Here is a 26,400-nt window from a genome sequence, read left to right on the forward strand (position 1 = left end):
AATAATATCCCATCACCTTTCCCAATCACTGGACGACACACAGTATCAGGAGTAGAACTTAACTAACTTTTAATCACACAACCCCTGCTTTTATGCAATGCTCCCGTGCAAGAGAGCCACCCACAATAATTAGTACATTAACCAATAAAGTACAAGGTACAACCCACACATCTCCTCCCATCAGCTTATCTGTTAACAGAATTAAAATGTACATATTTTTCTGCAACTTCTAGATGTACCCCAAATACATAGGGTACACCCCTGATCTGGGTGAATAACATATTCAAAAATCGCCCAGATCGGACCAGGGGTTCGGAAGTTATGGGGTTTAAAAGTTAGGTGGATTTTCCTTTAGTTCCACTGAAGCATGGCTCTCCAGCCCAAACTTTCCAGCCCAAACCAGTTCCAACTAGTCTGGCAGTGTGCCTGGGACAACGCCCTGCTGGAGAACAATGGGACAATCTATACACAGTCTAATAGAAGTCCATACACTGTGCTTAAAGGGCCAGTAGCCACATAATACAAATCCATCATGCCCAAATACTGTCTTTAAAGGGCAATACCCCCCGGGCCATAATCACTGGGCAGGAGGTGAGCCATCAGCCCCCTCCAGGAAACTGGGGCATACTCTGGTATAGGACCCAGTCCGCTACAGCTTTAATTTGGCTACTTTAGCTTTAAAGGGTCACTATAGGCACCCAGACCACTTCAGCTCATTGAAGTGGTATGGGTGCATTGTCACTGTCCCCCGTAGTCTAACAATGTAAAACATTGAAGTTTTTGAGTACTAAGACTACCTCTAGTGGCCGTCTCCTAGACGGCCACTAGAGGCACTTCCTGGAGTTTCACGGAATTTTAACTCTGTGAAACAACACTGGACATCCACACGCTCTGCATGAAGACATCCAGCATCAGAGAAAACCCCATAGGAAAGCACTGAGGCAATGCTTTCCTATGGGGAAGACCTTTTGTGTGTGGCACTCGGCTACACATGCGCAATAGGTCCCCCCAGTGGCTGACGTCTGAGGAGGCAGAGAGGGAGATCAGTGCTGGAATCGGGTAAATGAATAAAAGGTTATTCAACCCTTTATGTGCCAGGCGGGGGTGCAAGGGAGGGGGATGCCAGGGTGCACTATACTATTAGGAATACAGCTTTGTATTCCTCACGCTATGGTTTTCATTTAAATTCACTTTGAATTCTCATTTTAGTAGATAACTCTGGTTGCGTATTACGTACAAAGCAGAATTCCGACAGATAAATTGACACAAACAGCACATTTGGTGCACAACAAAAACACAGTCTACCTGTTTCATGCATAGAATCTATTCCCATTGCACTTGCAAATTCAGGTTTATAGTCATATTCGACAAGCCTCATCTGTGCTATCCTTCTGAGCTGGTCCATCGGGTCAACCTGAATGGGGAAAGAAACAGTCTCAACGCAAACTCCAAAAATGTAAACAGTTGCCCCATTCAGCCAATCAATCAACATATTTAACTTAAAACTGCTGTAATTCTAAATGTATCATTGTGGCAATCAAGACTGTCTCTGTTGTACAGCTTATTCAACATATTTGTCTACCAGTTCTGTGTAGATTGTTTAAATATCAAGTTTATTATTATTATTATTTTTTTATTTTTTTTGAATTCTTTATTTTTGGTGTGCAGGTGAGTACATACAGTTTACATACGCCACAACAGCGTGCATTTATATTGGAACATAAGCAAGTAAAACAGTGGCAGTAAGAAATTGCACAATTTTTTTTTTTTAAAAGAGCATGGTGATAGATTAGACAGTAATGAATGAGTTACCATAAACAGTTTGCTAAATGACTCGTCTGGTTCAGTGCGCCTTAAGGGAACCGATTATGAATTTAAAGGGAACTTCGCTGACGGGTTTAGACATCAAGGTTTGGGTAACCCAGAGTACTATTCTGGTCATGTCGCTAGGCATAGTTTGACTTATTGTATACCAAGCCGTTAACTGACAAGTGAAGCTTGAATAGAAGTAAAGGTTTATTATTATTATTATGTTATTTATATAGCGCCATCAGTTTATTTAAAGAGGGAAGCACCAATATCACTTTTAGTTTTTTAAATAAAGTGGTTTTGGTGTATCTATACTGCCTGTGTAGCCTGGAACTGTTTTTGTTTTGCTATTCTCACACATTTAGAGGCTGCCAATCAGATATCCATTAGAGGCTTTTGACTAAAATAGATTTGATAACTGAATCAATTTACTCTCCATGCAAAGTATGTTGCTGATAGATGACAGGTGTACAGCTAATGGCTCTCTACGAGAGGCATTTGATTCTGTGCATCCCATAGAGAAGCACTATATTGGTGGATTGTTGTGACATGCCCCACATGTGCTGTATATCTGCAGAGTTTTTCTATGAAGAAGCCGTGATGACTTCATGATTGGAAGATCACTTACTCCCTCCTCTTTATCCCTTGAAGTACTGGGTTAAACATGCCCAAACACTAATACTCCATAGATCAGAATGAGAGTCTCCTGATTGACCAAGCTATATGCTTGCATGGGCCAAGTTCAAGGTGGATGATGTAATGTTTGGGGATTTGGACGAAAAGAAAGAACTTTAAAAATAAGTATCTTTTTTATATTTTAGGGTTTTGTATTTGTTGTTTTTGCATATTTTTCTATAAAATGCACTGAAAATTTATCAATTTAGTGCCCTTTTAACGTGGCAAGACTAAATGAATAGGTATATAAAGTGTTTGAAATTAAAGCAAATATTTTCTCTGTATGTCTGAGTAAATCATTTAATTATTTATCTAAAAGTAAATTGAGTTAGGTAAATTAGAAAAATAATAGATTGGTTGTATTATATATGTTTATTTAAGCCTGTTAATTTTTTCTCTTCTAAAAAGTCAGTGTTTTGATTTTTGTCTCTGGCCCGTCTAATGTGTCATTTGAAGACTGCCTGAACACAGTGCTATAAATCAGAATGACAGAATATGTCCTAGGGACTCACCTCTTGGATATTTGTCTTTGCTCGAATGTCAGATGGATGCATGACCGTCCCCATTACTTTCACATTACCGCAAACAACCAGGGCTTCATCCGGAGTGTCAGTGTTAATTCCTATCCGACCATGAGAGACAACTGTTTCTGGGATGTGACCACGTTGCCACAGGACATCATTATCATTTAAAAACTGCCCAGGGTTGGATGCCTAAGAAATGCAAATGTCAAAAGGACAATAAAATGGAACATAAGCCACTTTCAGGAAAAAAATAATACTTAATAGTTAAAGTTAAAATGGTCATTTTCATATGTTAATGCAGCAGAATGGAGTAACCTGTTCGTGGTCAGAAAAAATGGTATACATTTAAAGGGACACTATAGTTACCCAGACCACTTCAGCTCAATGAAGTGGTCTGGGTGCAATGTCCCTCAGGTTTTACATTTGGCGTTTAGCCAGCCTCTAGTGGCTGTCTTCCGGATGCATATTATGCTCCCATCGCGCAGAGTGTCCATAGGAAAGCATTGAGAAATGCTTTCCTATGGACACTTTGAATGTGCGCGCGGCACTTGCCGCGCATGCGCTTTCGGCTCAGCTGAAGTCGGCAGAGGGAGCTGACGTCGGCGGGGGAGGAGAGGTCACGCGCCGAGGGAGCCCGGCGCTGGAATAAGGTAAGTTGCTGAAGGGGTTTTAACCCCTTCAGCGCCACAGGCGAGGCACCCTCAGGCACTATAGTGTCAGGAAAACCGCTTTGTTTTCCTGATACTATAGTGATCCTTTAAGCTATTGATGTACTTCAATACATAGATAGACAGACAGGTAAATCATTCAGATGAAATAATGAGTTTTAATACTGTAGATGAGTATTTACCAACCGAACTATCCCATTGAATTGTAAGTAGATATTTATTTGATAGTACTAATTGGGTTAGATGGAAATGGTAACTCATATTTTCCTATTCCATACATATTTGATATATTCTAAATAATCACAAGATAATGTAGTGACACCAATACATCCCTTATTACAGCAAAGAATGCAAAGGGGCAGGAACATAGAATGTTCCACTTTAGAAGCTATAGAGTAAAAGATTCATATAACTGTCACGTCTTAGGTAACAGAGGATAAGAGATTATTTGCGAAACTGATTAGAAATAAACTGACAGACAAATAGACCAATATACGTACCCTCACAATGATTCTTTCAGAAGCTTGAGACACAACGAGGTATGTCTGCTCTTGACAGAGAGCATAGAGACCAACTACCAGTATAAAATACCTGTGTAATGACAATGCAAGATTAATAAAGCCAGAGGCTTGAAGGTTGCCATAACACTGAACACTGAACAGGTCTCAGTGAGAGAGTCAGCATATTTACCATGCACACATAAATACATGTGGGCTTCCTACACCTATTCTGAAAATTGTGACAATGTCTTCTAAATGCTTATGGACCACTCAGTATAAATCATTAGAGCTTGCATCCAAACTGCTATAGATATTAACCCCTTAGTGACCAGACCGTTTTTCAATTTTCTTACCGTTAAGGACCAGGGCTCTTTTTACATTTCTGCGGTGTTTGTGTTTAGCTGTCATTTTCCTCTTACTCATATACTGTTTTTCTCATCATTATATGGTCTTTATAAAGATACCATTATTTATATCATATCATATAATTTACTGTAAAACAAATTATAAAATATGATGAAAAATCTGTTACGCATCTACAGCCCCCCAAAACACCCATGCTAAATAGTTTCTAAATGTTGTCCTGAGTTTAGAAATACCCAATGTTAACATGTTCTTAGCTTTTTTGGGAAAGTTATAGGGCAATAAGTACAAGTAGCACTTTGCTATTCCCAAACCATTTTTTTTTCCAAAATTAATGAAAGTTACATTGTAACACTGATATCTGTCCTGAATCCCTGAATAACCCTTTACATGTATATATTTTTTAAAAGAAGACTACCTAAGGTATTAAACTTGGGGTATTTTGAATCTTTTCATGCAACCATTTTTCCGCCAATCTATGCCAAATTAAAAAATATTGGTGATTTATTTTGACATACATAGCAATTTAAGAATACATGTACTGAGAACTTTAACCCCTTAGGGACACATGACATGTGTGGCATGTCATGATTCCCTTTTATTCCAGAAGTTTGGTCCTTAAGGGGTTAAGGGTTACTGCCAAAGAATACCCCAATATGTGTTCAGAAATATCTCCTGAGTACAGTGATACTACCCATGTGTAGGTGTGTTGGGTTCTCTGGGGGCTAAAAGACCTTATTTGGCGGGTGCGCATTACAGTTTTCAAACTTGGAATTTTAACAGCTGTTCATTATGCACCCATGTCCTATTTGGGACATTTTTGAAGCCGGCCAATGTGATTTACCTCCATCAAACATATATTTTCGAAAATTAGACACCCTAGGGTATCAAATGGTGGTATTTTAACACTTTCCATGCACTAATTCTACCATCAGTCTTTGTCAAACTTTTAGGTAGTCGTTTTTTTTTGTGTTATTTTTCTATCACATTGTACTTTATGTACGGATTCTCAGTTTCTGTTATGTGTTACTGACAAATAACACCCCAATATGTGTTCAGCAACACCTCCGGAGTTCAACAGTACCCCCAATGTATAGGTTTTATGGGGTTTTGCAAACTTACAGGGGTCAAATGTATGGCTTTCCCCTTTTCCATGTTTGCACATTGAAATTTGCCAGATTGGTTTGATGGGCCTATGTTGCCTTTGAGACCATATGGCCAAGGCCGTCTTTACTAGTGATTGGATCCATGGCAAACATTTGCTTGGGCCCCTTGGACCAGATACACACACCTGAGAGCTCAGGCACTCCCCCTGCAGGCACTTCACAAGCCAGATATTCCAGCTATGTGATTGCAAGGATCCAGCGATCACATAGCTCAGGGGGAGGACCGGATCAGCCGCAGGGGCACTGCCTGGGATGCCAGCGATCAGGTAAGTGAATAATTTGGCGCGGACGTACCAGGTACGTCTGAGGTCGTTAACGACCGCTTTTTGACGAATGTACCTGGTACGTCAAAGGTCAGGATGGTGTTAAGGATATTATACTCACCAAAATAACTTTAGCTTAATAAAGCAGTTTTGGTGTATAGATCATGCCCCTATAGTCTTACTACTCAATTCTAATCTAATGATCTAATGTTTATTTTAGTATTTCTTATCTTCTGTTCTATTAATAGCCTTTTGGACCTCACAGCAGCCTCCTGTGTGTGATTAAAGTTCAATTTACAGAGCAGTGTATAAAAAGAAACTAAAGTGATTTAACTCCTAAATGGCGGAGAATGGAGCAGTGAGCTCTATAGTCCATACATGTTTGCATGAAATTGTAATTGATTATTTTAAGTACATTTATCCACGCATTGAAATCTCTTTACCTTTGGTCTGGGTTTGGTTTCCCTTTTTTTCTCATGTTGTTAGCCGTAGTTTCACTGAAATGTAACCTTCCTAATGTAACTTTGGTGACTTGATCTGGTGGAAGATTGACCCTGAAAAAGAAGTAGGTAATACACAGGTCAAATAACGTTTTGCAAAATCAGATACGTATACTGTTCCGTTTGAGTCAACATACTGCATGGCTCTACCTGAAAAATAGGAACAGGGACTTGTGTCTACTTCGAACAGGTAAAAAGTTGTAATTAGTGATGTGATATGACAGACACTCTAATATAATAGCCATGATTAGAAAAGAGAAACCTCTACTGTAAAGGAAAAGGCTGACGGTAAAGTAAAAATAATTAGTTATGTAAGCCAGAAGACACAATTATGAAAGTATAATATCAATGGATGTAGAAATATTCATACATAAAAACTGTATATCCTCTATTCAAAGGGCCACTATAAGCATGTAAACCACTTCATCTCATTGAAGTGTCCCTGCCCCCTTAATCCTGCAGTGTAAAACATTGCAGGGTTAAAGCAATCTCCAGTGGTTGGTTGTCTTCCAGACAGTCACTAGAGGCACTTCCTGGTCTCTAACTGAGTTTTACTCCATGAAATGACGTTGGACATCTTCATGCTTTGCAAATTCCCCAGAGGAAAGCATTGAATCAATGCATGCGCGTTAGGTTCCCCCATCGGTGTGACGTAGAGGGACCAGGAGACAAAGCCAGTGTGTAAAAATGTGGCTTTGTGGAACACTGACAAATAATTTGCCTATTGATTCAGAAATCATCACTGCTATCGACACTGTTATAACAGTTTCATTGGTTTCCATGGTAAATGTTCAACCCACTAGTGTCTTGTTCTTCTGTTGAGTTTGATACATAAACTCTCGTTGTCTCTAAGAAAATGGCCAAAGTAACAATAAAATAAAAAAAGCAAATAGAAATTCTTGGAATACAGCATGAACCGTCTCAGGAGGTGGACATTAACTTACACTGTGTTTATTACAATAGCAATGTATTGTCACCAACCCTGCATATATACCATAATAATAATAATAATAATGAGCCATCATTTAATATTAACATCACAAACAATTATTTATAACATGCTCGTTATGTTGTCACTGTGTAATTTTTTGACTCCCACACATTTGATTTACCAATTACATTACATGTGGAGGGAGGCAGAAGCAGGTGGGAAAACAGTATACAAACAGTAAGAACGAGACGATATATTTCATGAATAATACATTATTTAAACATACCAACTGTGAGAAAAATGTGCCGCACACTACTCAAATGATAAATAATAACTCCTGTTGTTCATAATAATATTCTTCTAAGAATTTTGTGTGGGATGCGTTTTACCATGTCACAAAAAGAGATGAAGAGAAACTTACACGACAGGATTGAAAGGACGCTTACTGCGATCGGACTGTGACTGCTCAATAGTTATGGTCTGATTTGCAGCTTCCACCTAGATGGGAAGGAGTAATAATAGAAATAATGTAATTAACTCTGAGGTTAAAAAAATAATAAACTAGAGTTTCTGAACTACAGCATTGGGGGTCAAAATTAGCCCCTCCTCCCCCCCCCCTGTTATTTCAGTGGATCCCCCATGTTTACAGATCATATTGATCAGGCCTCAGGAAACTGGATATAATAAACTAGTTACTGTAGCAGCCATAACATCCCTAGGGCTACAGAGACCCTTATATAACACACAGAATAGTCTAATAAAGGGGTTTTCAGAATACATTTTGTTATATATCAATAGTTTAAGATTAGCACACTGGTGTCATGTGTGTAATTTGGGTTCCTGACATACAGTGTTCCAAACCACTTGCCTGAAGCCTTTATTTGCAGTTTAAGATTTACCATTGAGTTTGAGTAGTATGTATGCTGGTGGCAGATACAATCTGCTTCTCCCTTACAGACAGAGTCCTCTCTCCCACCTTATCTCTGCAGCTCTCCTTATCCCATTGTAATCTTATTTTTCCTCTGCACCCTTCCTCCTCCTTCTCTCTCTCCTTCCTTCCCTTTCCCGCTCCTCTTTCCAGCACATGGCATGCGCAAGTATTATTAAAACCCCATCAGCCACTTACCTTAATCCAGCACCGGGCTCCCTCGGCGCTGGTGACCTCTCCTCCCCTGCTGACGTCAGCACCCGAGTGGAGAGCCGCCCATAGGAAAGCATTACTCAATAGGAAAGCATTACTTAATGCTTTCATTTAGGGATGTGAACTCGCTGCATGAGTTCAATGCTATTTTCACGCTGAGGATCGCAGAAGCGGCCTCTCGTGGCTGTCAGGAAGACAGCCACGAGAGGCTGGATTAACCCTGCAGTGTAAACATAGCAGTTTCTCAGAAACTGCTATGTTTTCAGCTGCAGGGTTAAAACTAGGGGGACCTGAGCGAAGTGGTCTGGGTGCCTATAGTGGTCCTTTAAGGTAAGTAATATCTTCTGTTTAAAATAAAATTGAAAATAAAATAAAATCGAGCATTTGTGTTTTTGCGGGGTTTTGTTTGTGGGAAGGGATAAAAAATTAATGCCAATGGAGGAATCAATTGGAAATAAAGTATTGTTTAATAAGAATGCTTTAAAAAGCACTACATTGTACCAATATAAATGAGACCCAAACAAAAATCCTCCATAGATGGTATAGTCCCACAAAGTTTACATAAATGTAATCCCACTAATAATATGTTCTGTTGGAGATTTAATGTAGAAATAGGGAAACAAAATCATATATGGTGGAGCTGTAAGCTACTTAGAGATACAAAACAAATAAGAATTAGAATTATCAAAGAAGTTTTGAATTTACAGGTAGCATTGGATGCCCAACTTTTTCTTTTTCACCTTAAGTTACCCACAAAAAGTAAAATCAGAAAAGTATTTAATGATACATATTATGATGGCCGTTAAAGTATGCTTGGCCCGTTACTGGAGAATGGATTCAGTAAAAGGAAAATAAACACACAAATGAATTATCAATTAATAATGGAAAAATATGTGTTTAGGAAAATAAATAACTTGAAAAAATATGGAACCCCTGGGCGCTTTTTCGAGCTCCCTACTAATTAATTTTTTTTTTTTTAATATATATGGTTATTTGTTATTTATATACCTTGTAGTTGAGACAGTGGGGAAAGACAAGGAGAGAAAGATATACTTCTTGACTCCCTCCACTATACTTCGGAGCACTTGATATCAAACTTTTCTACGCCTAGGATGTATGACATAATTGGTGTATATTATTATTATTATTATTGCCATCTATATAGCGCCAACAGATTCCGTAGCGCTTATAAGTAAGGTTGTAATATGATCATCCTTTAGTCAGATAGTTTAATCATATACGATAATGATCATATAATAATCACTGATTGTTATTTGTATTTATACTTGTATGTATATTTATGTTGTGTTTAAAATACGAAAATAACAAAATCATAATTAAATAAAAAAAATAGCATAAAAAAAAAATAATGCCAATGAGGCATTATTCAATAAAAAGTGTAAAGGGCTTGTGAAACCCTTTATGTAAGGGTTAAAGATTGAAACTGATTCAAAACATGCCTAAACATAAATACCCAAGAATAACATTTATAATCAGTCAGTATATATATATAAATCCTGTGGAGTGCTCATTTATTTACAACATATATATAACAACTAAGTAGGCTTGGCACTCCACCAAAAATAAATCAACAAGTAAAAAAATGCCTTGGTGCTACAACCCACGTAATATATATAGCCACTGTAAACAAAGGGTACACTCACAGGTCTTTTCAATCTTCATTGATGTTTTATTTTAACGTGATAATATTCCAAATCAGCTGTGGATATAAATCGACGTTTCGGCTTGTTTGAGCCTCTTTCAGGATCATATATCTATTTATATATATATATATATTACATATTGCAAAAACTAGGGTTAACTGATCATTCTATTCAGGTAAGTCACATGTAGGGAGGTGGGACTAAATGGCAGAGATCTGAGCTGTAAGACTGTACGGGCATGGTCTCTACACCAAAACTGCAACATTTAGCTAAAGTTGTTTTGGTAACTTTAGTGTCCCTTTAAAGGAACACTACGGGGTCAGGAATACTTAGATGTATTCCTGACTCTATTGGGGTAAAAATGCAGTTTAGGTCCCTGGCTCCATCTTGCCCACCTTAAAAATTGTTCAAACTCACCATTATACCAGCGTCACGCGAGTCCACCGATCCTTGGCTGACATCATCAAAGTTTTGGGAAGGGATTAAAAAATAATGCCAATGGAGGAATGCCCACTGGAAGTATGGTATAGCTCAATAAGAATTAAAAAAAAAAAAAGCAGTACGTACATTGTACCAATATAAATGAGACACAAACAAAAATCCTCCGTAGATGGTATAGAGTCCCACAAATTGATGAGATAGTCAATTCTGATTATCTCAGTCAAGGAGGTGGGGCAGGGGGTGGGGGTTAAATCAATGTTCAGCATCTCCATTCACAGCATCTGAGTGGCTGCCCCTGGAGGTGTGACGAAGAAGCAATGTAAACGCTGCCTTTTACCTCAATAGACAGTGTTTGCAGCAAAATGCATGCAGGGACATTCCATACTCACATTAATCTGTAGTTTTACTGGTGACTATAGAGTAACTTTAAATGAACTGTAAACTGATACAATCTGTCATACAATGTTACCACATTACCATATTTCAGAATGGTATAGGAATAGAAGTTTATGCTACTTTGCATATTATTATCAGATTCACCAGTTGCTACCACCAACTTCATAACATAACTTACTTTGACACCGAAGACTTTCAGGTGAAAACTTTCAATGGGACTCAGGCCTAGTTGGCCCTTGATATATTTTGGACTGCCAAGTACTCGGATGTGAACGGTGACTTGAAAGTGATTCTTCTTCTGACACACATAGGCTTCGTCTACTGTTGAGAAATTAAATCCTTTATCTGTGATGACCTGGTATCCAATCACCGGCCTGAAAGGCATAAAAAAAGAAAATGTCCTAATTTATGTTTTAATTTAAATTCAAATGCGGTATTGAAGACAGGCAGCACCTTAAAGAGAAAAGACTCTAATGTTCTGAAATCAGTTTAATAAAGACTGCATTTAATTCTGGAAGTTAGATCATACTGTGGTGGAATCTCGGTAAAAATAAATTTAGTAGGCCGAGATTACCATGTGGCATGTGTACGTGCATATGCTGACGTATCGATCAGTTGGTTGCACGAGGCAAGATACGATCAGTAGTGTACGGAGCATGTGCAAGAATACAGGATATAGTATTCCCCTCCTCCATTGTGCTGGACAAGCAATGCGGTCAAACAGGAAGTTAATTCTTATTTGTGTTGATTGGTTAAGAGAATGTGCGGGTGGAGCTTAATATGGGAGGAGTTATGTGCCTATATAAGGAGCCTGCACTATTGTCCGGGGCTCAGAACTTGCTGTATTTTGGTGACATTAGTCCCTCTGAGTCCCGATCGGTGATCCAATAAAGAATCTCTTCCTTCCTGAAGAAACCTGTGTCCATCTCTCTGTACTTGGCTTCCGTCAGTTTCTCCGGTATCATTTGGTGCATTGGCCGGGAAGCTCATCGTTCAACGGTAGCTGAGAGGCAGAGGCGTGAGACGGTCTATCTTTGCCCACGTTCTCTACGGCTGCACCCCTGAACTTCTGCGTGGACCTCCCTTCGTCTCGGCGCCACTGGGCCGTTGTCCAGGAGATCATCGGCCTCTACGTGAGAAGTGCTGGGGTGTCCCCGTCGATGAGTGTGAACTCAGGTTCAGGAACGAGGAGGTAAGACAACTGCTGTTTTAGACGGCAGGACCCACTAGGGGTATACCGATTGTGCGGTAGGCCCAAAGGGGTTTTTGAATCTGTGTATCTGCCCCCTCTGTCGGAGGGAAGGAGCGAAGGCGCACCGCTCGATCGAACGCTCTTTAGTCAGACCGTTTGATTTGGTTAGTCAGGCGGGGTCCTGGTGTAAATAGCCCTAGCCGGACACCGGTGTCTTGTCTAGACTAGCGTTCTAGGGTGTATATTACGTTCGCTAGGTCGGAGAGACCGGGAGACTAAGCGGCGCCTGTGTAAATTCGGTTCGCTAGTTCTCATCCTATCTGGGCTAAGTGGGAAGGCGTGTAAATTTGGAACCCACTAGACTTTTGATAGTGCGACTAAGAGGCGCCTGTGTAAATTCGGTTCTCTAGCTCGCTATATATGTGGTGATTGGGCAGTGTGGCTAACCAAAACGGGTGTATATAGTTTTAGGTAGTCCATTCAAGGTACTGGCCAATAGTTTAGTTGGGAATTGTAAATGTGTTAACGATTGTTTTAGTAAAGTGTATATCTTGTTAGATAGCGCGAGCTCAGCCGTCTAGCGAGAGTGTTAATAGTGTGTTGCTGTATTATAGTGCACGGTACCATAACCCTGTATATTTACTGACACTGTATATAAGTACTAATCATTGTTGTCCATTGCATGTTTAACACCATAACCACTAATAATTGTATTGTGACCTTAACTTGTGCTTTGACCTATGCTAACCGTACTGTAACCGCTATTTGTAAAAGACGATGTTACTGGGGTGTGTTATAGACGGGTAATTCGTATATAGAGAATTATAGCGTGGGTGACTGTATAGTTACGCCAAAGGGCATAATATTGATTATATAGTGACTGGTGTAACAGCTGTGTGTGTACGGGAATTCCCTGAGTGTTTATTGTTATTGTGTACGTTTCACTTGGTAACCGTACCACGTGGTGCTGTTGCCAGAGGAAACAGGTGTGACTGTTGAATAGTACGCGTGTATAGTATTCGTTGTCGACGACGTTCCATTGTTAAGTATGGGTGCGTCGCAGTCAACGATTCCGGATCCCTTAGGTTGTATGGTGAAGAACTTTAAAAAGGGATTCAAAACTTGTGATTTTGGGGTTAAGATGTCTCCTGTGCGTTTAGTTACTTTGTGCACTAGGGAGTGGCCTACTTTGGTTGCGGCATGGCCGCCACGTGGCAGTTTGGATCTAACTCTGGTACAGCGCTTACACGTGGCTGTATCAGGTAGGCCTGAACTTTACGGCCAGTTTCCTTATATTGACTGTTGGAGACAGGCCGTAAATGACTCGCCAAAATGGCTCCAGACATGCCACGAGGAGCAGTGTCGCCTCATGGTAGCTAGGACTTGTTCATCCACTAGGACTGGTGTTAGGCCCATTTTGGACACGCCCCCTGAGTTCGAGATCCCTTTGCCGCCCCCTTACTTTCCGTTAAGAAGAAGTGACGCAAACGCAGGAAGTCCTGCAGCCCTCCCCTCATTACCCCCATCCACTTCCGCCTCCTCCTCCAGTACAGGATCCACCCCCCCTCGTACTAAATCTCCCCTTCCGGAACCAGAACCCACCCCCATTAGAAACGAATATCCTGATTTGGCGCCACTTCAGACTTCCGGTCAAGCTTCATCTAGCTCGGCTCGAAGTGTTTTATTTACGACCTTTTCCCAAAACCAACCTCCCACATCCCCATACCCTATCTCTCCCCGACCGGAACCCATGACTGACGCCTCTCTACGTAGCCCCATCCAAACCCGACAGTTGACTGGTGCCCAACAATTAAAGCACTATCAGATGCCTCTTCGTCTGAATCCCGGGTCAGCTTATATCGATGCCGCAGGTCAAATGGCACACGCTGACCCAGTCTTCGTATATGTCCCATTTACCACAACCGATCTTTTAAACTGGAAGACCCATAATTCCTCGTATACTGAGAAACCACAAGCTATGACTGATCTGTTCACCTCAATAGTACAGACGCATAATCCGACATGGGCTGATTGCCAGCAGTTACTAATGACTTTATTTAACAATGAGGAAAGGACAAGAATAAATCAAGCAGCCATAAAAGCACTAGAGGATAGAGCCCGTGCTTTGAACCAAGCTAATCCAGCAGCATGGGCCGCAACACATTATCCCAACACTGATCCCGATTGGAACGTAAATGGTGCTGATATGGTTCAACTCAGAGCCTATAGAGACGCTATAATTGCTGGCATGAAAGCAGGAGGAAAGAAAGCCATTAACATGTCGAAGACAGTTGAGGTGATTCAGAAAAGTGATGAAGCGCCCAGTGTCTTTTATGACCGATTATTGGAGGCATACCGCTTGTATACCCCCTTTAATCCGGAAGACGCAGACAATTCCCGAATGGTTAACTCCGCCTTTGTCAGCCAAGCATACGGAGATATTAAGCGCAAGCTACAAAAGTTAGAAGGGTTTGCAGGTATGTCCATCACCCAACTAATGGAGGTAGCAAATAAGGTCTATATGAACAGGGATACAGAAAGTAAGAAAGAGGAAGAGCGCAAGATGCGTAAAAAGGCTGATATGCTAGCGGTAGCGATCGCAGGCGTAGATAAACGGGGCCCAGATAGAGGCAATAATAGATGGAGTAGGGAGCCTTTGAGTAGGGATCAATGCGCGTATTGCAAGGAAGAAGGGCATTGGAGGAACGAATGTCCGCAAAGAGAGCAGTACGAGAGAGACCAACCCAGGGCAGGCTACGGAAACTTTAGAGGCAGAGCGAGAGGTAGAGGAGGCCCCGGAGGGAGTAATGGTTATAGAGGGAGTAATGGGAACAGAGGAAGTGTTAGGGAAGACAGGTATATTCCAGCAGCGCAAAGGTCCCGCGATAGAGAAGGTAGGGACTTTGTAGGATTGGCTGACACGGTCATGGAGGACTATTGATACCGACCGGGCTCCATCCCCCTTGGTCGAGCGGAGCCTATGGTCGATGTATCAATAGGGGGAAAAAGGAGTGCGTTCATGATCGACACTGGTGCTGAACATTCAGTGGTGACTAATCTAGTTGCTCCTCCATCTGGAAGGACTATTACTGTGATAGGAGCAACTGGAAGAAGTGCTGAAAAACCGGTTCTTAAAAGTCGACTCTGTACATTGGGAGGCCACGTAGTAAAACATCAATTCCTTTATATGCCTGAATGTCCAGTCCAATTGCTGGGACGTGATATGCTATCAAAATTACAAGCGCAGATTACGTTCCTACCAAATGGAACAACATCCTTAAAGTTTAATGGACCTTCAGGTATTATGACTTTATCCGTACCAAAGGAAGAAGAGTGGCGACTTTATACAGTGTTGACTAGCCAAAACCCTAGGAGTGATGAGACATTGTTCAACATACCAGGAGTTTGGGCAGAGAACAACCCACCAGGACTGGCCCGCAATATTCCACCTATAAAAATTGAACTAAAACTTGGGGTTTATCCAGTAAGCCTAAGACAATACCACATCCCGCAGAAGGCTAAGAAGAACATTCAATCCTATCTGGATAAGTTCATACGGTATGGTATCCTAAAATTCTGTACTTCCCCCTGGAACACCCCATTGCTGCCTGTTCAAAAGCCCGGTACAGATGAGTATCGACCTGTGCAGGACTTAAGAGCAGTCAATGATGCGGTTGTTAGTATACATCCAGTCGTGCCCAATCCATATAACCTGCTTGCTTTAATTCCGGGCGGGGCTACTTATTTCACAGTCTTAGACCTCAAAGATGCCTTCTTTTGCCTCCGAATTGCCACAGAAAGTCAATGTATTTTTGCTTTCCAATGGGAGAACGCTGTAACGGGCTCAAAACGCCAAATGACTTGGACAAGACTGCCCCAAGGGTTTAAAAATTCACCTACCCTATTTGGTTCAGCTCTAAGTCAAGATCTACTGGATTTCGAGTCTATCCCAGGAGAATGTGTATTGTTACAATATGTAGATGACTTGTTGATAGCAGCAGTTACAAAAGAAAAATGTCAGCAAGCAACGCACGATCTACTACATATTCTCTGGAAGGCAGGATATAAGGTGTCTAGAAAGAAGGCTCAGTTGTGTTTGCCAACTGTCAAGTATCTGGGATTCCATATCTCTGAAGGTCAAAGGATTATGGGGCCAGAGAGAAAAGAAGCTGTCTGCCAAATACCAATACCCAAGAATAGAAGACAAGTGCGAGAATTCTTGGGGGCAGCAGGCTTCTGTAGGATATGGATTCCCAGCTATGCGATACTGGCAAAACCTCTGTACGCAGCCATCAAAGGTACAGAGCACGACCCCTTCTTATGGACCCAAGAACAGCAAACGGCATTTGAAGATGTAAAGAAGGCTTTGATGAGTGCCCCAGCATTAGGTCTACCTGATCACACACGACCATTCTACTTATATGTACACGAGCAAAGAAGAATGGCTGTGGGAGTATTGACACAGTACTTGGGATCATGGCAAAGACCTGTTGCCTACATGTCTAAGCAATTGGATGCAGTGGCCAGCGGACTTCCACCTTGTCTAAGAGCCGTAGCTGCAGCCGCCCTGCTAGTAGCTGAAGCTGATAAACTCACTCTGGGTCAAGAACTTTATGTACGAGTCCCACATGCAGTACAGACGTTGTTGGATTACAAAGGAAATCATTGGTTTAGTAACAGCCGTATGACCAAGTATCAAGCAATGTTGTGTGAAAACCCAAGAGTGCATTTAGAGACTGTAAACACCTTAAATCCAGCTACCCTTTTGCCGCAACCTACTGAAAGTCAACATGATTGTCTGGAAGTAATGGATGAAGTATTTTCAAGTAGACCAGATCTTCGTGATTTTCCCATCCAGAACCCCGATGTTCAATATTACACCGACGGCAGTAGTTATGTGAAAGAAGGGATCCGCTATGCAGGATATGCAGTAACAACAATAGACAAGGTGATAGAAGCTCGGCCACTGGCAAAAGGAACATCAGCACAAAAGGCAGAATTAATAGCACTAACACGAGCGTTACAATTGGCTGAAGGTTTAAGAGTAAATATCTATACGGACTCTAAGTATGCGTTTTTAACCACTCATGCCCACGGAGCTTTGTATAAAGAAAGAGGACTACTGAATTCAGAAGGCAAAGAAATCAAATACGCAGCCGAAATCCTACAACTATTGGAAGCAGTGTGGGAGCCGAAAGAAGTCGGTATTATACATTGTCGAGCGCATCTGAGAGGAGATGGTGATGTAACCAAAGGAAATCGGATGGCAGATAGTGCAGCTAAGCGTGCTGCTGAATCAGGAAGACAGGAGTATGTGGGGCATATAGCTGCTCTAATACCAACCCCACTGTCTCAATGGACTCCAGTTTATACAACTCAAGAAGAGGAGTGGTTAAAGACTGAACCGGGAAAGTATTTGGAGAACAAGTGGTATCAGCTAGAAGATGGAAGAATAGTTATACCAGCATCACTAGCAGTAGAAATTGTCCAGAACTATCATAACGGGACACATTCTGGGAGAGACAGTACAGAAGAATCTCTCAGGAAACATTTCTACATACCAAGATTGTCCAACTTGACTCAGGCCATTGTACGCAGATGTGTAACGTGTGCTAAGAATAATGCAAGACAAGGACCAGTAAAGCCACCAGGAGTCCAGTTTATGGGGGGACTCCCCATGTCCGATCTACAAATAGACTTTACAGTGATGCCTAAATCGGGTGGACATCGTTACCTGCTGGTAATTGTGTGCACCTATTCAGGCTGGGTAGAAGCATGTCCTACTCGTACAGAGAAAGCAGGAGAAGTTGTGAGATTCCTGCTACGAGAAATAATACCCCGATATGGACTACCCTGTTCTATAGGATCGGACAATGGTCCAGCTTTTGTTCATCAGTGCCTACAACAACTGACTCATATGCTTGGTATAAAGTGGAGGCTTCATACCGCATATAGACCCCAGAGTTCTGGTAAGGTAGAGAGAATGAATAGAACTATTAAGAACCAGTTGGCTAAAATGTGTCAGGAAACCCAACTTAAGTGGAACGTTCTCTTACCTATAGCTCTATTGCGAATCCGCAGTACCCCTACCAGAAGGATGGGCCTCTCTCCTTTTGAAATTATGTATGGGCGACCACCTCCCGTACTTGGTAACTTAAGGGGGGATTTGAGTCAGTTGGGAGAAGGAATTACCCGGCAGCAGGTTGTAGAGTTGGGTAAGACTATGGAGGAGGTACAGAAATGGGTACAAGATAGATTACCTGTGAATATTTATCCCCCTGTTCATAGTTATCATCCAGGAGACCAAGTGTGGATTAAAGAGTGGAATAATGTACCGTTAGGGCCCAAGTGGAGAGGTCCTTATGTTGTTCTTTTGTCTACCCCTACAGCGATAAAAGTAGCCGAAGTGACTCCGTGGATACATCACTCCAGGGTTAAACCAGCAGCAGTCGATTCTTGGCAAGTTACAGCAGATCCAGAGAATCCCTGCAAGATCCGGTTGAAACGCACTACTCAGTCGGAGTAACGAGGAATTATTGTGGATTACAAATTTTATTGTTACAGGTGTGAGTGAGAAGGCCATAATAAAGCCTGTCCGCTTACCAACACATAGTGTATAAGCCAGGAAAGTCTCGAAGGGACACCTGTGAAGACGAGCAGAACTCCATTCCCTGCAGCCCTCACATCCTGGAAGCTGAGGTTCCATCGCACGGACGAAGACTGAGGATGACGGCGAAAGATGTGCTTTTGATTGTGTTTATTTACATGTGTTTTTATATTCAGGAAGGTAGAGGTACCGACACTCCTAGCTGTGAGGTATGCATTAAGACTACGAGAACAGGTAACCATATTTCCCAAACCCTAATTTGGCATTCACAATACGAATGTAAAGGAGAGGTATCAAGATGTAGATACCTAAATATAGACTATAGTGTGTGCCATTTAGGAGTAGGAGAACCTAAGTGCTTCAGTCCAGAGTATCAACCTCGTACAATTTGGTTGACTCTCAGGAATGGAGATCCTCAGGGGACCCTAATTAATAAGACGGTGTTAGAATCCGTATATTCTTCGGGTGTTCTGCTATTTGATGCATGTAAGGCGATATCAAGTGGTAGAAAACCGTGGAATGTATGTGGGGATCTTAGATGGGAGAGGACGTATGGGTCCAATGATAAATATATTTGTCCCAGTAGTAAAAATAAATATGTAAGTCCTAGATGCCCAAATAAAGATTATAACTTTTGCCCATATTGGTCTTGTGTGGGGTGGGCGACTTGGGGACAGACAGTAGATAAAGACATGATAGTAACTAAGTTGCCGACTAGCCCTTATTGTAAGTCTATGGAATGCAACCCAGTCCATATACTTATTAATAACCCCGACAAGTTCTTAGATAAGTATGGCAATTTATTTGGGTTTCAGATATACGGGACGGGTTTAGATCCTGGGACATTATTGTTTATAGGAATAGAGACTGATACGGTATCCTCCCAGACTCATCAAGTATACCATTCCTTTTATGAAGAGATGAGTATAGATAATAAGATCCCCCATAACGCTAAAAACCTGTTCATAGATTTAGCCGAAAGTATTGCCGGTAGTCTTAATGTTACCAACTGCTATGTGTGTGGAGGTACTAACATGGGAGACCAATGGCCTTGGGAAGCAAAGGAGGTAATGTCCGGTTCTGAGGCAGTTGACCAACTAATATCTACACAAGCCGATTATCATTTGAGTGTTAGAGGTAAATCTGAGTGGAGATTAAAGACCTCCATCATAGGTTATGTTTGCATAGCAAGGAAAGGAATAATGTATAATACTTCTGTAGGAGAATTAACTTGTCTAGGGCAAAAAGCTTATGATGATGATACTAAAAATACAACTTGGTGGTCGGCTTCAAATGTCTCAGAACCATCTAACCCGTTTGCTAGATATGCCAGTTTAAAGGATGTGTGGTTTGATTTATCCATCACATCTACCTGGAGAGCCCCAGCAAATTTGTACTGGATCTGTGGTAAGAAAGCCTATTCGGAGTTGCCACAGGACTGGGAAGGGGCATGTGTGTTGGGTATGCTCAAACCATCCTTCTTCTTGTTACCGATTGAAACAGGTGAGACTTTAGGTGTTAAAGTGTATGATGTGAATCATAGGAAGAAAAGGGGACCCTTAGAGATAGGCACCTGGGAAGATAATGAATGGCCTCCCCAGCGTATCATAGATTATTATGGGCCAGCCACGTGGGCAGAAGATGGTACCTTTGGTTATAGAACCCCTATTTATATGCTCAACCGCATTATAAGATTACAGGCGGTGGTTGAGATTATCACTAATGAAACATCACAAGCGCTCAATCTCCTAGTGAAACATAATACCAGGATGAGGACAGCAGTATACCAGAATAGATTAGCCTTGGATTACCTTTTGGCAGTAGAGGGAGGTGTATGTGGGAAGTTTAACCTAAGCAATTGCTGTCTTCAAATAGATGACGAAGGGCAAGCAATAGCTGAGCTTACTAGCCATATGGTTAAACTAGCGCATGTGCCTACTCAGGTATGGAAAGGGTACAATCCAAGTAGTTGGTTTGGTAGCTGGTATGAGTGGTTTGGAGGGCTTAAGGCAGTGGTAGGTGGAATCCTACTGATTTTACTGTTGTGTCTACTCCTACCGTGTCTTATACCCTTAGTAGTTAGGTCTGTGCAAAGCCTGATAGGAAGTATAGCAGAGAGGAAGGCTGCTGCACAGATAATGGCGATATATAAGTATAAGGCTCTAGATCAAGGAGAACCAATGCAGGAAGATGAGTGTTAAAAGATTCACATCATAAGATAAGTCTGGTCTGGTTCAAGGTAACTTGCGGTGTAAGCAAAACTAAGGTTATGTGATGCCTCAAGTAATTGTAAAATATCAAGAGGCATCAAAGGGGGGAATGTGGTGGAATCTCGGTAAAAATAAATTTAGTAGGCCGAGATTACCACGTGGCATGTGTACGTGCATATGCTGACGTATCGATCAGTTGGTTGCACGAGGCAAGATACGATCAGTAGTGTACGGAGCATGTGCAAGAATACAGGATATAGTATTCCCCTCCTCCATTGTGCTGGACAAGCAATGCGGTCAAACAGGAAGTTAATTCTTATTTGTGTTGATTGGTTAAGAGAATGTGCGGGTGGAGCTTAATATGGGAGGAGTTATGTGCCTATATAAGGAGCCTGCACTATTGTCCGGGGCTCAGAACTTGCTGTATTTTGGTGACATTAGTCCCTCTGAGTCCCGATCGGTGATCCAATAAAGAATCTCTTCCTTCCTGAAGAAACCTGTGTCCATCTCTCTGTACTTGGCTTCCGTCAGTTTCTCCGGTATCAATACTATAGTTATTTTACGCCTTACACTTTTATACCTAAGTGCATTTTTAAAATACATTCCCAATAACAGAGAGCAAAAATAAAGCCATGTCCACTGCTATTTAACCCCTTAAGGACCAAACTTCTGGAATAAAAGGGAATCATGACATGTCACACATGTCATGTGTCCTTAAGGGGTTAAAGATCTACAATGTTCAAAAGTGTTTTTTTTTTAGCCTTTTCCTGATACAGTATATTCTAGAAAAAAAAAGTAATATTCTATAGCGATCACAGCTTTTTCTACTTTGCATTCTGAGGACTGCAGTTCCCTGCCACAGAGTGATACCTACAGTGTCTCAGAATTGGCATTGCATAAGACGCCCCAGTGAGTCATTTGATATGGTTTCCAGGTTAACGATTGGTAGCATTTGTCTGATGAAGATATAGTTTGCTCATCACTTTCATATCCGTTTGCGTCAACCATACAATTTGCTGAAGGTGCTGCAAAAGAAATTAGTGTTAATGTAAAAATAAAAATGAAATGAAAACACAGTTATACGTTGGGCTGAATTCTCTTAGCAAAGTAAGGGTTTACTCTGCTTCCTGATTAGCAGTTTTACCCACAGACTCAGATTGAGGAATTACAATTTAGTTTTTGCTAAGAGAATCCAGCCCATTGTTGTGCATACTAGCCTTTTAATTTTGTAGATGGCTTAAAGGGACACTGTGTCAATGTATGCTCCTTACATAGGTTATGGTGCAAGAGGTCTACCTTCTCCTTGTGTGTAGGTAGCGGTTACGTGTGGTGCGACACAATACATCACCCCCATTCAAACCCTTAACCCAATCAAAACCAGGAAACATATATGTGTGGTATAAAAAGGCCACAGCTTTTATTTATATTTCGTTTATAATTTATCAAACATATTTATAAAACCAACCATAAATAAAACAAGGTATAAACATTATTTAACTTGAACTAGTCCTTGCCAACCGTACCACCAACCCTCTAGGGTACACGCCCTACCGAGGCATCAGCCCTCCCCCCTCGTCCATGATACCTGGCCTTCACCTTGGCCTTCCAATACCACATGCCAACCCCTGGCCACCATTCCTGGCACAGAGGGCACGCGCAAATACCCAAACCTTTCCCGAGGTTAGGGGAGGGGACCCGACCCAGCATCCTTCTTTTTCTTGTACTCCTCTTCCCAATTGGTTCGGCAAGGACCATACCCGCCAGCTGTGACAAGATATTGAACACCTACAGAGGAAGGAAACAAAAACAGCAAAAAGGGGAGGGAGGGAGGGAGATTGTCACCTTGCCGTTATTTTAAGATGGCTGAGGTGAAGGGGACAAAATGTCCGTTATTTATACAACCCCACCCAAACCCTTAACCTAAATGCCACACCCATTTTACACCCACACCCACCACACCCACACATGCCTCCTATCCGGCTAGCTTTCAGCCCGCCTCCTCTGGGCCTTGTGTGTAGGTAGCGGTTACGTGTGGTGCGACACAATACATCACCCCCATTCAAACCCTTAACCCAATCAAAACCAGGAAACATATATGTGTGGTATAAAAAGGCCACAGCTTTTATTTATATTTCGTTTATAATTTATCAAACATATTTATAAAACCAACCATAAATAAAACAAGGTATAAACATTATTTAACTTGAACTAGTCCTTGCCAACCGTACCACCAACCCTCTAGGGTACACGCCCTACCGAGGCATCAGCCCTCCCCCCTCGTCCATGATACCTGGCCTTCACCTTGGCCTTCCAATACCACATGCCAACCCCTGGCCACCATTCCTGGCACAGAGGGCACGCGCAAATACCCAAACCTTTCCCGAGGTTAGGGGAGGGGACCCGACCCAGCATCCTTCTTTTTCTTGTACTCCTCTTCCCAATTGGTTCGGCAAGGACCATACCCGCCACTAGCCCCGCTGCATTTACGCCTAAATCAGCGGGCGCGGCCCCCAAGCAACGCCATGGCCTGTTCCAACGCATCCTGCAGCTCTAGGTTAAACAGGTCCAAACCGACATCAGTGAGATGGACCCCATCCGGGCGGAAAAAGATAGCAGCCTCCCGCTCAAAAGTACGGTGTCGAACTGCCAAGCCCCCGATACCTAGCACAAACTTGGAAACCCGTTTATTAATCTTTATGCGACAGCGCTCCATAGCACCCTGATCGCGTGCGCACCTCCAATAGTTCCTGGAAACTATTCCTGACCATATTAAGCAAATTTTTGGAAAAAGTACTCGCAAGCGCGCCAAGTCTCGCCTGATCAGCTCCCCTAAGCCCCACGCGGGCAGCGAACCTAAATCGTTCCCTCCCAGATGCACCACCAAGATATCCGGGATTCCTAATAACGTGGATAACTGCACGACCTCAGGCAACAGCTGACCCCATTTCATGCCCCGGAACCCGAACCACCGGACCTCCGCCAGCTCCCGAGGTATTCCGAGCCTTGTCCCACCCGGGCGAACCCCAGCCCGCAGGTGGGCCCAGTAGATGTAGGAATGACCGATTATCCAGATCCGTCGGCCGGGCCCTGTGGAGAAAACACAAGGGGAATACCGATCAGCCGAGTGGGCCGAACATAGGACCGAAACCTCCCCGATTCCCATCTACCAATCCTTTGAATGGCCTGGTCCGAGAAACCTAAACGAGAGGCTTCCGTAGCGGCCCCAATCCGAAAAGAGTGACCCCCAAAGTCTGTGCTCGAAATACCCAGATGTTCGAGTGCCAGACGGAAAACCCGGAGAAATTGGAAGCGGGAAAGAAAAGACCCATCCCCATGGATTAACAATGGGCCTACAACATCCGGGCGACACAGAAGGTAAGATTGAAAAGCTGCGACGGGACAGACAGCCGAGCCGGGAATGGCGCGAAGGGACACCCATGCCCCCCTACCAAAAATGTCAGTTTTCGACTTTCGCACCAGAAAACGCACCGTATCATCCACGACCGACACATCATGGAACAACAAGCCGCCTGGAATCCGCTTGCTAGGGCTCACAAGTTCCCCAATCCGCAGAGCACCAAAGAAGGCGAAAGAGAAAGCCACCCGAAACAAACGCGCTTCGAAATCGGACAAACAGACCCTGGATAAGACCGACGCAATACCAAGTAGCAGAGCGCCAGAAACCGGTCTCCTGGAATCCCGAGGCTGCGGACCTCTACGCCAGCCACGCATAGCGAGCCGGACCATGAAATCTTTGGTCACATCCGGCACGCGAGTCAGGTTGAACCAGAAGCTCAGACCTGATAGCTTCCCTGATACCGTGGCTGGGGAACAACCACTAGCCTCCCAAAACCAGAGCAACCGTAAAACCCCCTGAACCCTCTCCGCAGATGAAGAAAACCCACCTTGGTCCTGCTCTAGAGCGACCCAGTCACCCCATGCCTTACCGTACCGGGCCCAAGTAGCATCCGACACTGAAGACCGAATCCATTCCCTTATTCGCTCAGGCCAAGGGACCATAGCTCTCTGGGACAGGGAAGGCCCATCGTATCTGCTTCGGGCGCGATCTGACGAAACACCTGCCATTGGAAACGAGAAAGGGCGTCAGCCGTGGTATTCTCTACACCGGGAATATGCACAGCGCGACATGTAACGTTCAAAGACAGGCAACGCAGTACCAAGCTCCGCAGGAGCCTGACCACCGGAGGAGAGGAGGCTGTCAACCGATTAATGGCCTGGACAACGCCCAAATTGTCACAGTGGAACACGACACGCCTGTTCTTGATCTCCGGTCCCCAAAGATGGAGAGCCACCACAATGGGAAAAAGCTCCAAGAACGCCATGTTCCTGGTCAGGCCCGAGTCGAACCACGATCTTGGCCAAGGTTCTGCGCACCATTGTTTTCCCATGATAGCCCCAAAACCCGACGAACCCGCGGCATCCGTAAACAGGTGCAGCACTGAGTTTGCTACCTCGGGCAGCTGCCAGTAAGACCTACCATTGTACTCTTCCAGAAAAACCGCCCAAACCGCTAAATCCTCCCTGAGCGGTTTGGTCAGGCGGACGAAGTGGAACGGCTTCAGTATCCCCGACGTGGCAGCCGCCAGGCGTCGGTTAAATACTCTACCCATGGGCATAATCCGGCAGGCAAAGTTTAATTTGCCCAACAAGGACTGAAGACGTTGCAGCGTGATCTTCCGCAAGGAGCTAGCCTCCTGGACCACCCCACGTAGATCAGCCAACTTGTCCAACGGAAGCCGACATTCCCCGATGACCGAATCAATCTCGATCCCGAGGAAGCTCAAGCACGTGGAAGGGCCAATTGTCTTGTCAGGTGCCAGCGGCACGCCGAACATACAGGCCACATCCGACACTGCTTGTAAGATCTGGGAGCATATCGGGGAATGCCCGGGGCCCACACACAGAAAGTCATCTAAGTAGTGAAGCAGGGAATCGTAACCGGACTCCATTCTCACTACCCATTCTAGAAAAGAGCTGAAGCATTCAAAATAAAAACAGGATATAGCACAACCCATGGGGAGACACATATCCACGTAATAATGACCTTCAAATGCACATCCCAAGAGATGATGACACTCTGGGTGAACTGGTAGGAGGCGAAAGGCAGACTCGATATCAGTTTTCGCCATAAGTGCCCCGGGGCCAGCGGCCCTGACTATGCCCACAGCAGCATCAAAGGACGCATAGGAAACGCGGCATAATTCAGCTGCAATGTCATCGTTTACCGAGCACCCATGAGGGTGCGACAGGTGATGAATCAGCCGGAACTTTCCCGGTTCCCGTTTGGGCACCACGCCCAACGGTGACACCCTTAGATCGGGGAGTGGCG

The 26,400-nt window shown here is 43.1% G+C and overlaps 1 protein-coding gene across 1 annotated transcript in view; it reads right to left on the reverse strand.

The window, feature by feature from the left end:
* Window positions 1-26,400, reverse strand: part of MYRFL (myelin regulatory factor like) — a 161,560-nt gene that overhangs the window by 45,849 nt on the left and 89,311 nt on the right. Inside the window, exons 7-13 of the mRNA XM_063447015.1 lie at window positions 21,925-22,075; window positions 11,220-11,415; window positions 7,821-7,897; window positions 6,412-6,522; window positions 4,177-4,267; window positions 2,997-3,197; window positions 1,306-1,414 (exon numbers count right to left, since the gene is read on the reverse strand). Coding sequence (XP_063303085.1) covers window positions 1,306-1,414; window positions 2,997-3,197; window positions 4,177-4,267; window positions 6,412-6,522; window positions 7,821-7,897; window positions 11,220-11,415; window positions 21,925-22,075 — 936 coding nt within the window. The remainder of the gene's footprint in view (window positions 1-1,305; window positions 1,415-2,996; window positions 3,198-4,176; window positions 4,268-6,411; window positions 6,523-7,820; window positions 7,898-11,219; window positions 11,416-21,924; window positions 22,076-26,400) is intronic.

Source organism: Pelobates fuscus, chromosome 3, assembly GCF_036172605.1.
Source record: "Pelobates fuscus isolate aPelFus1 chromosome 3, aPelFus1.pri, whole genome shotgun sequence".
Lineage (NCBI taxonomy): Eukaryota > Metazoa > Chordata > Amphibia > Anura > Pelobatidae > Pelobates > Pelobates fuscus.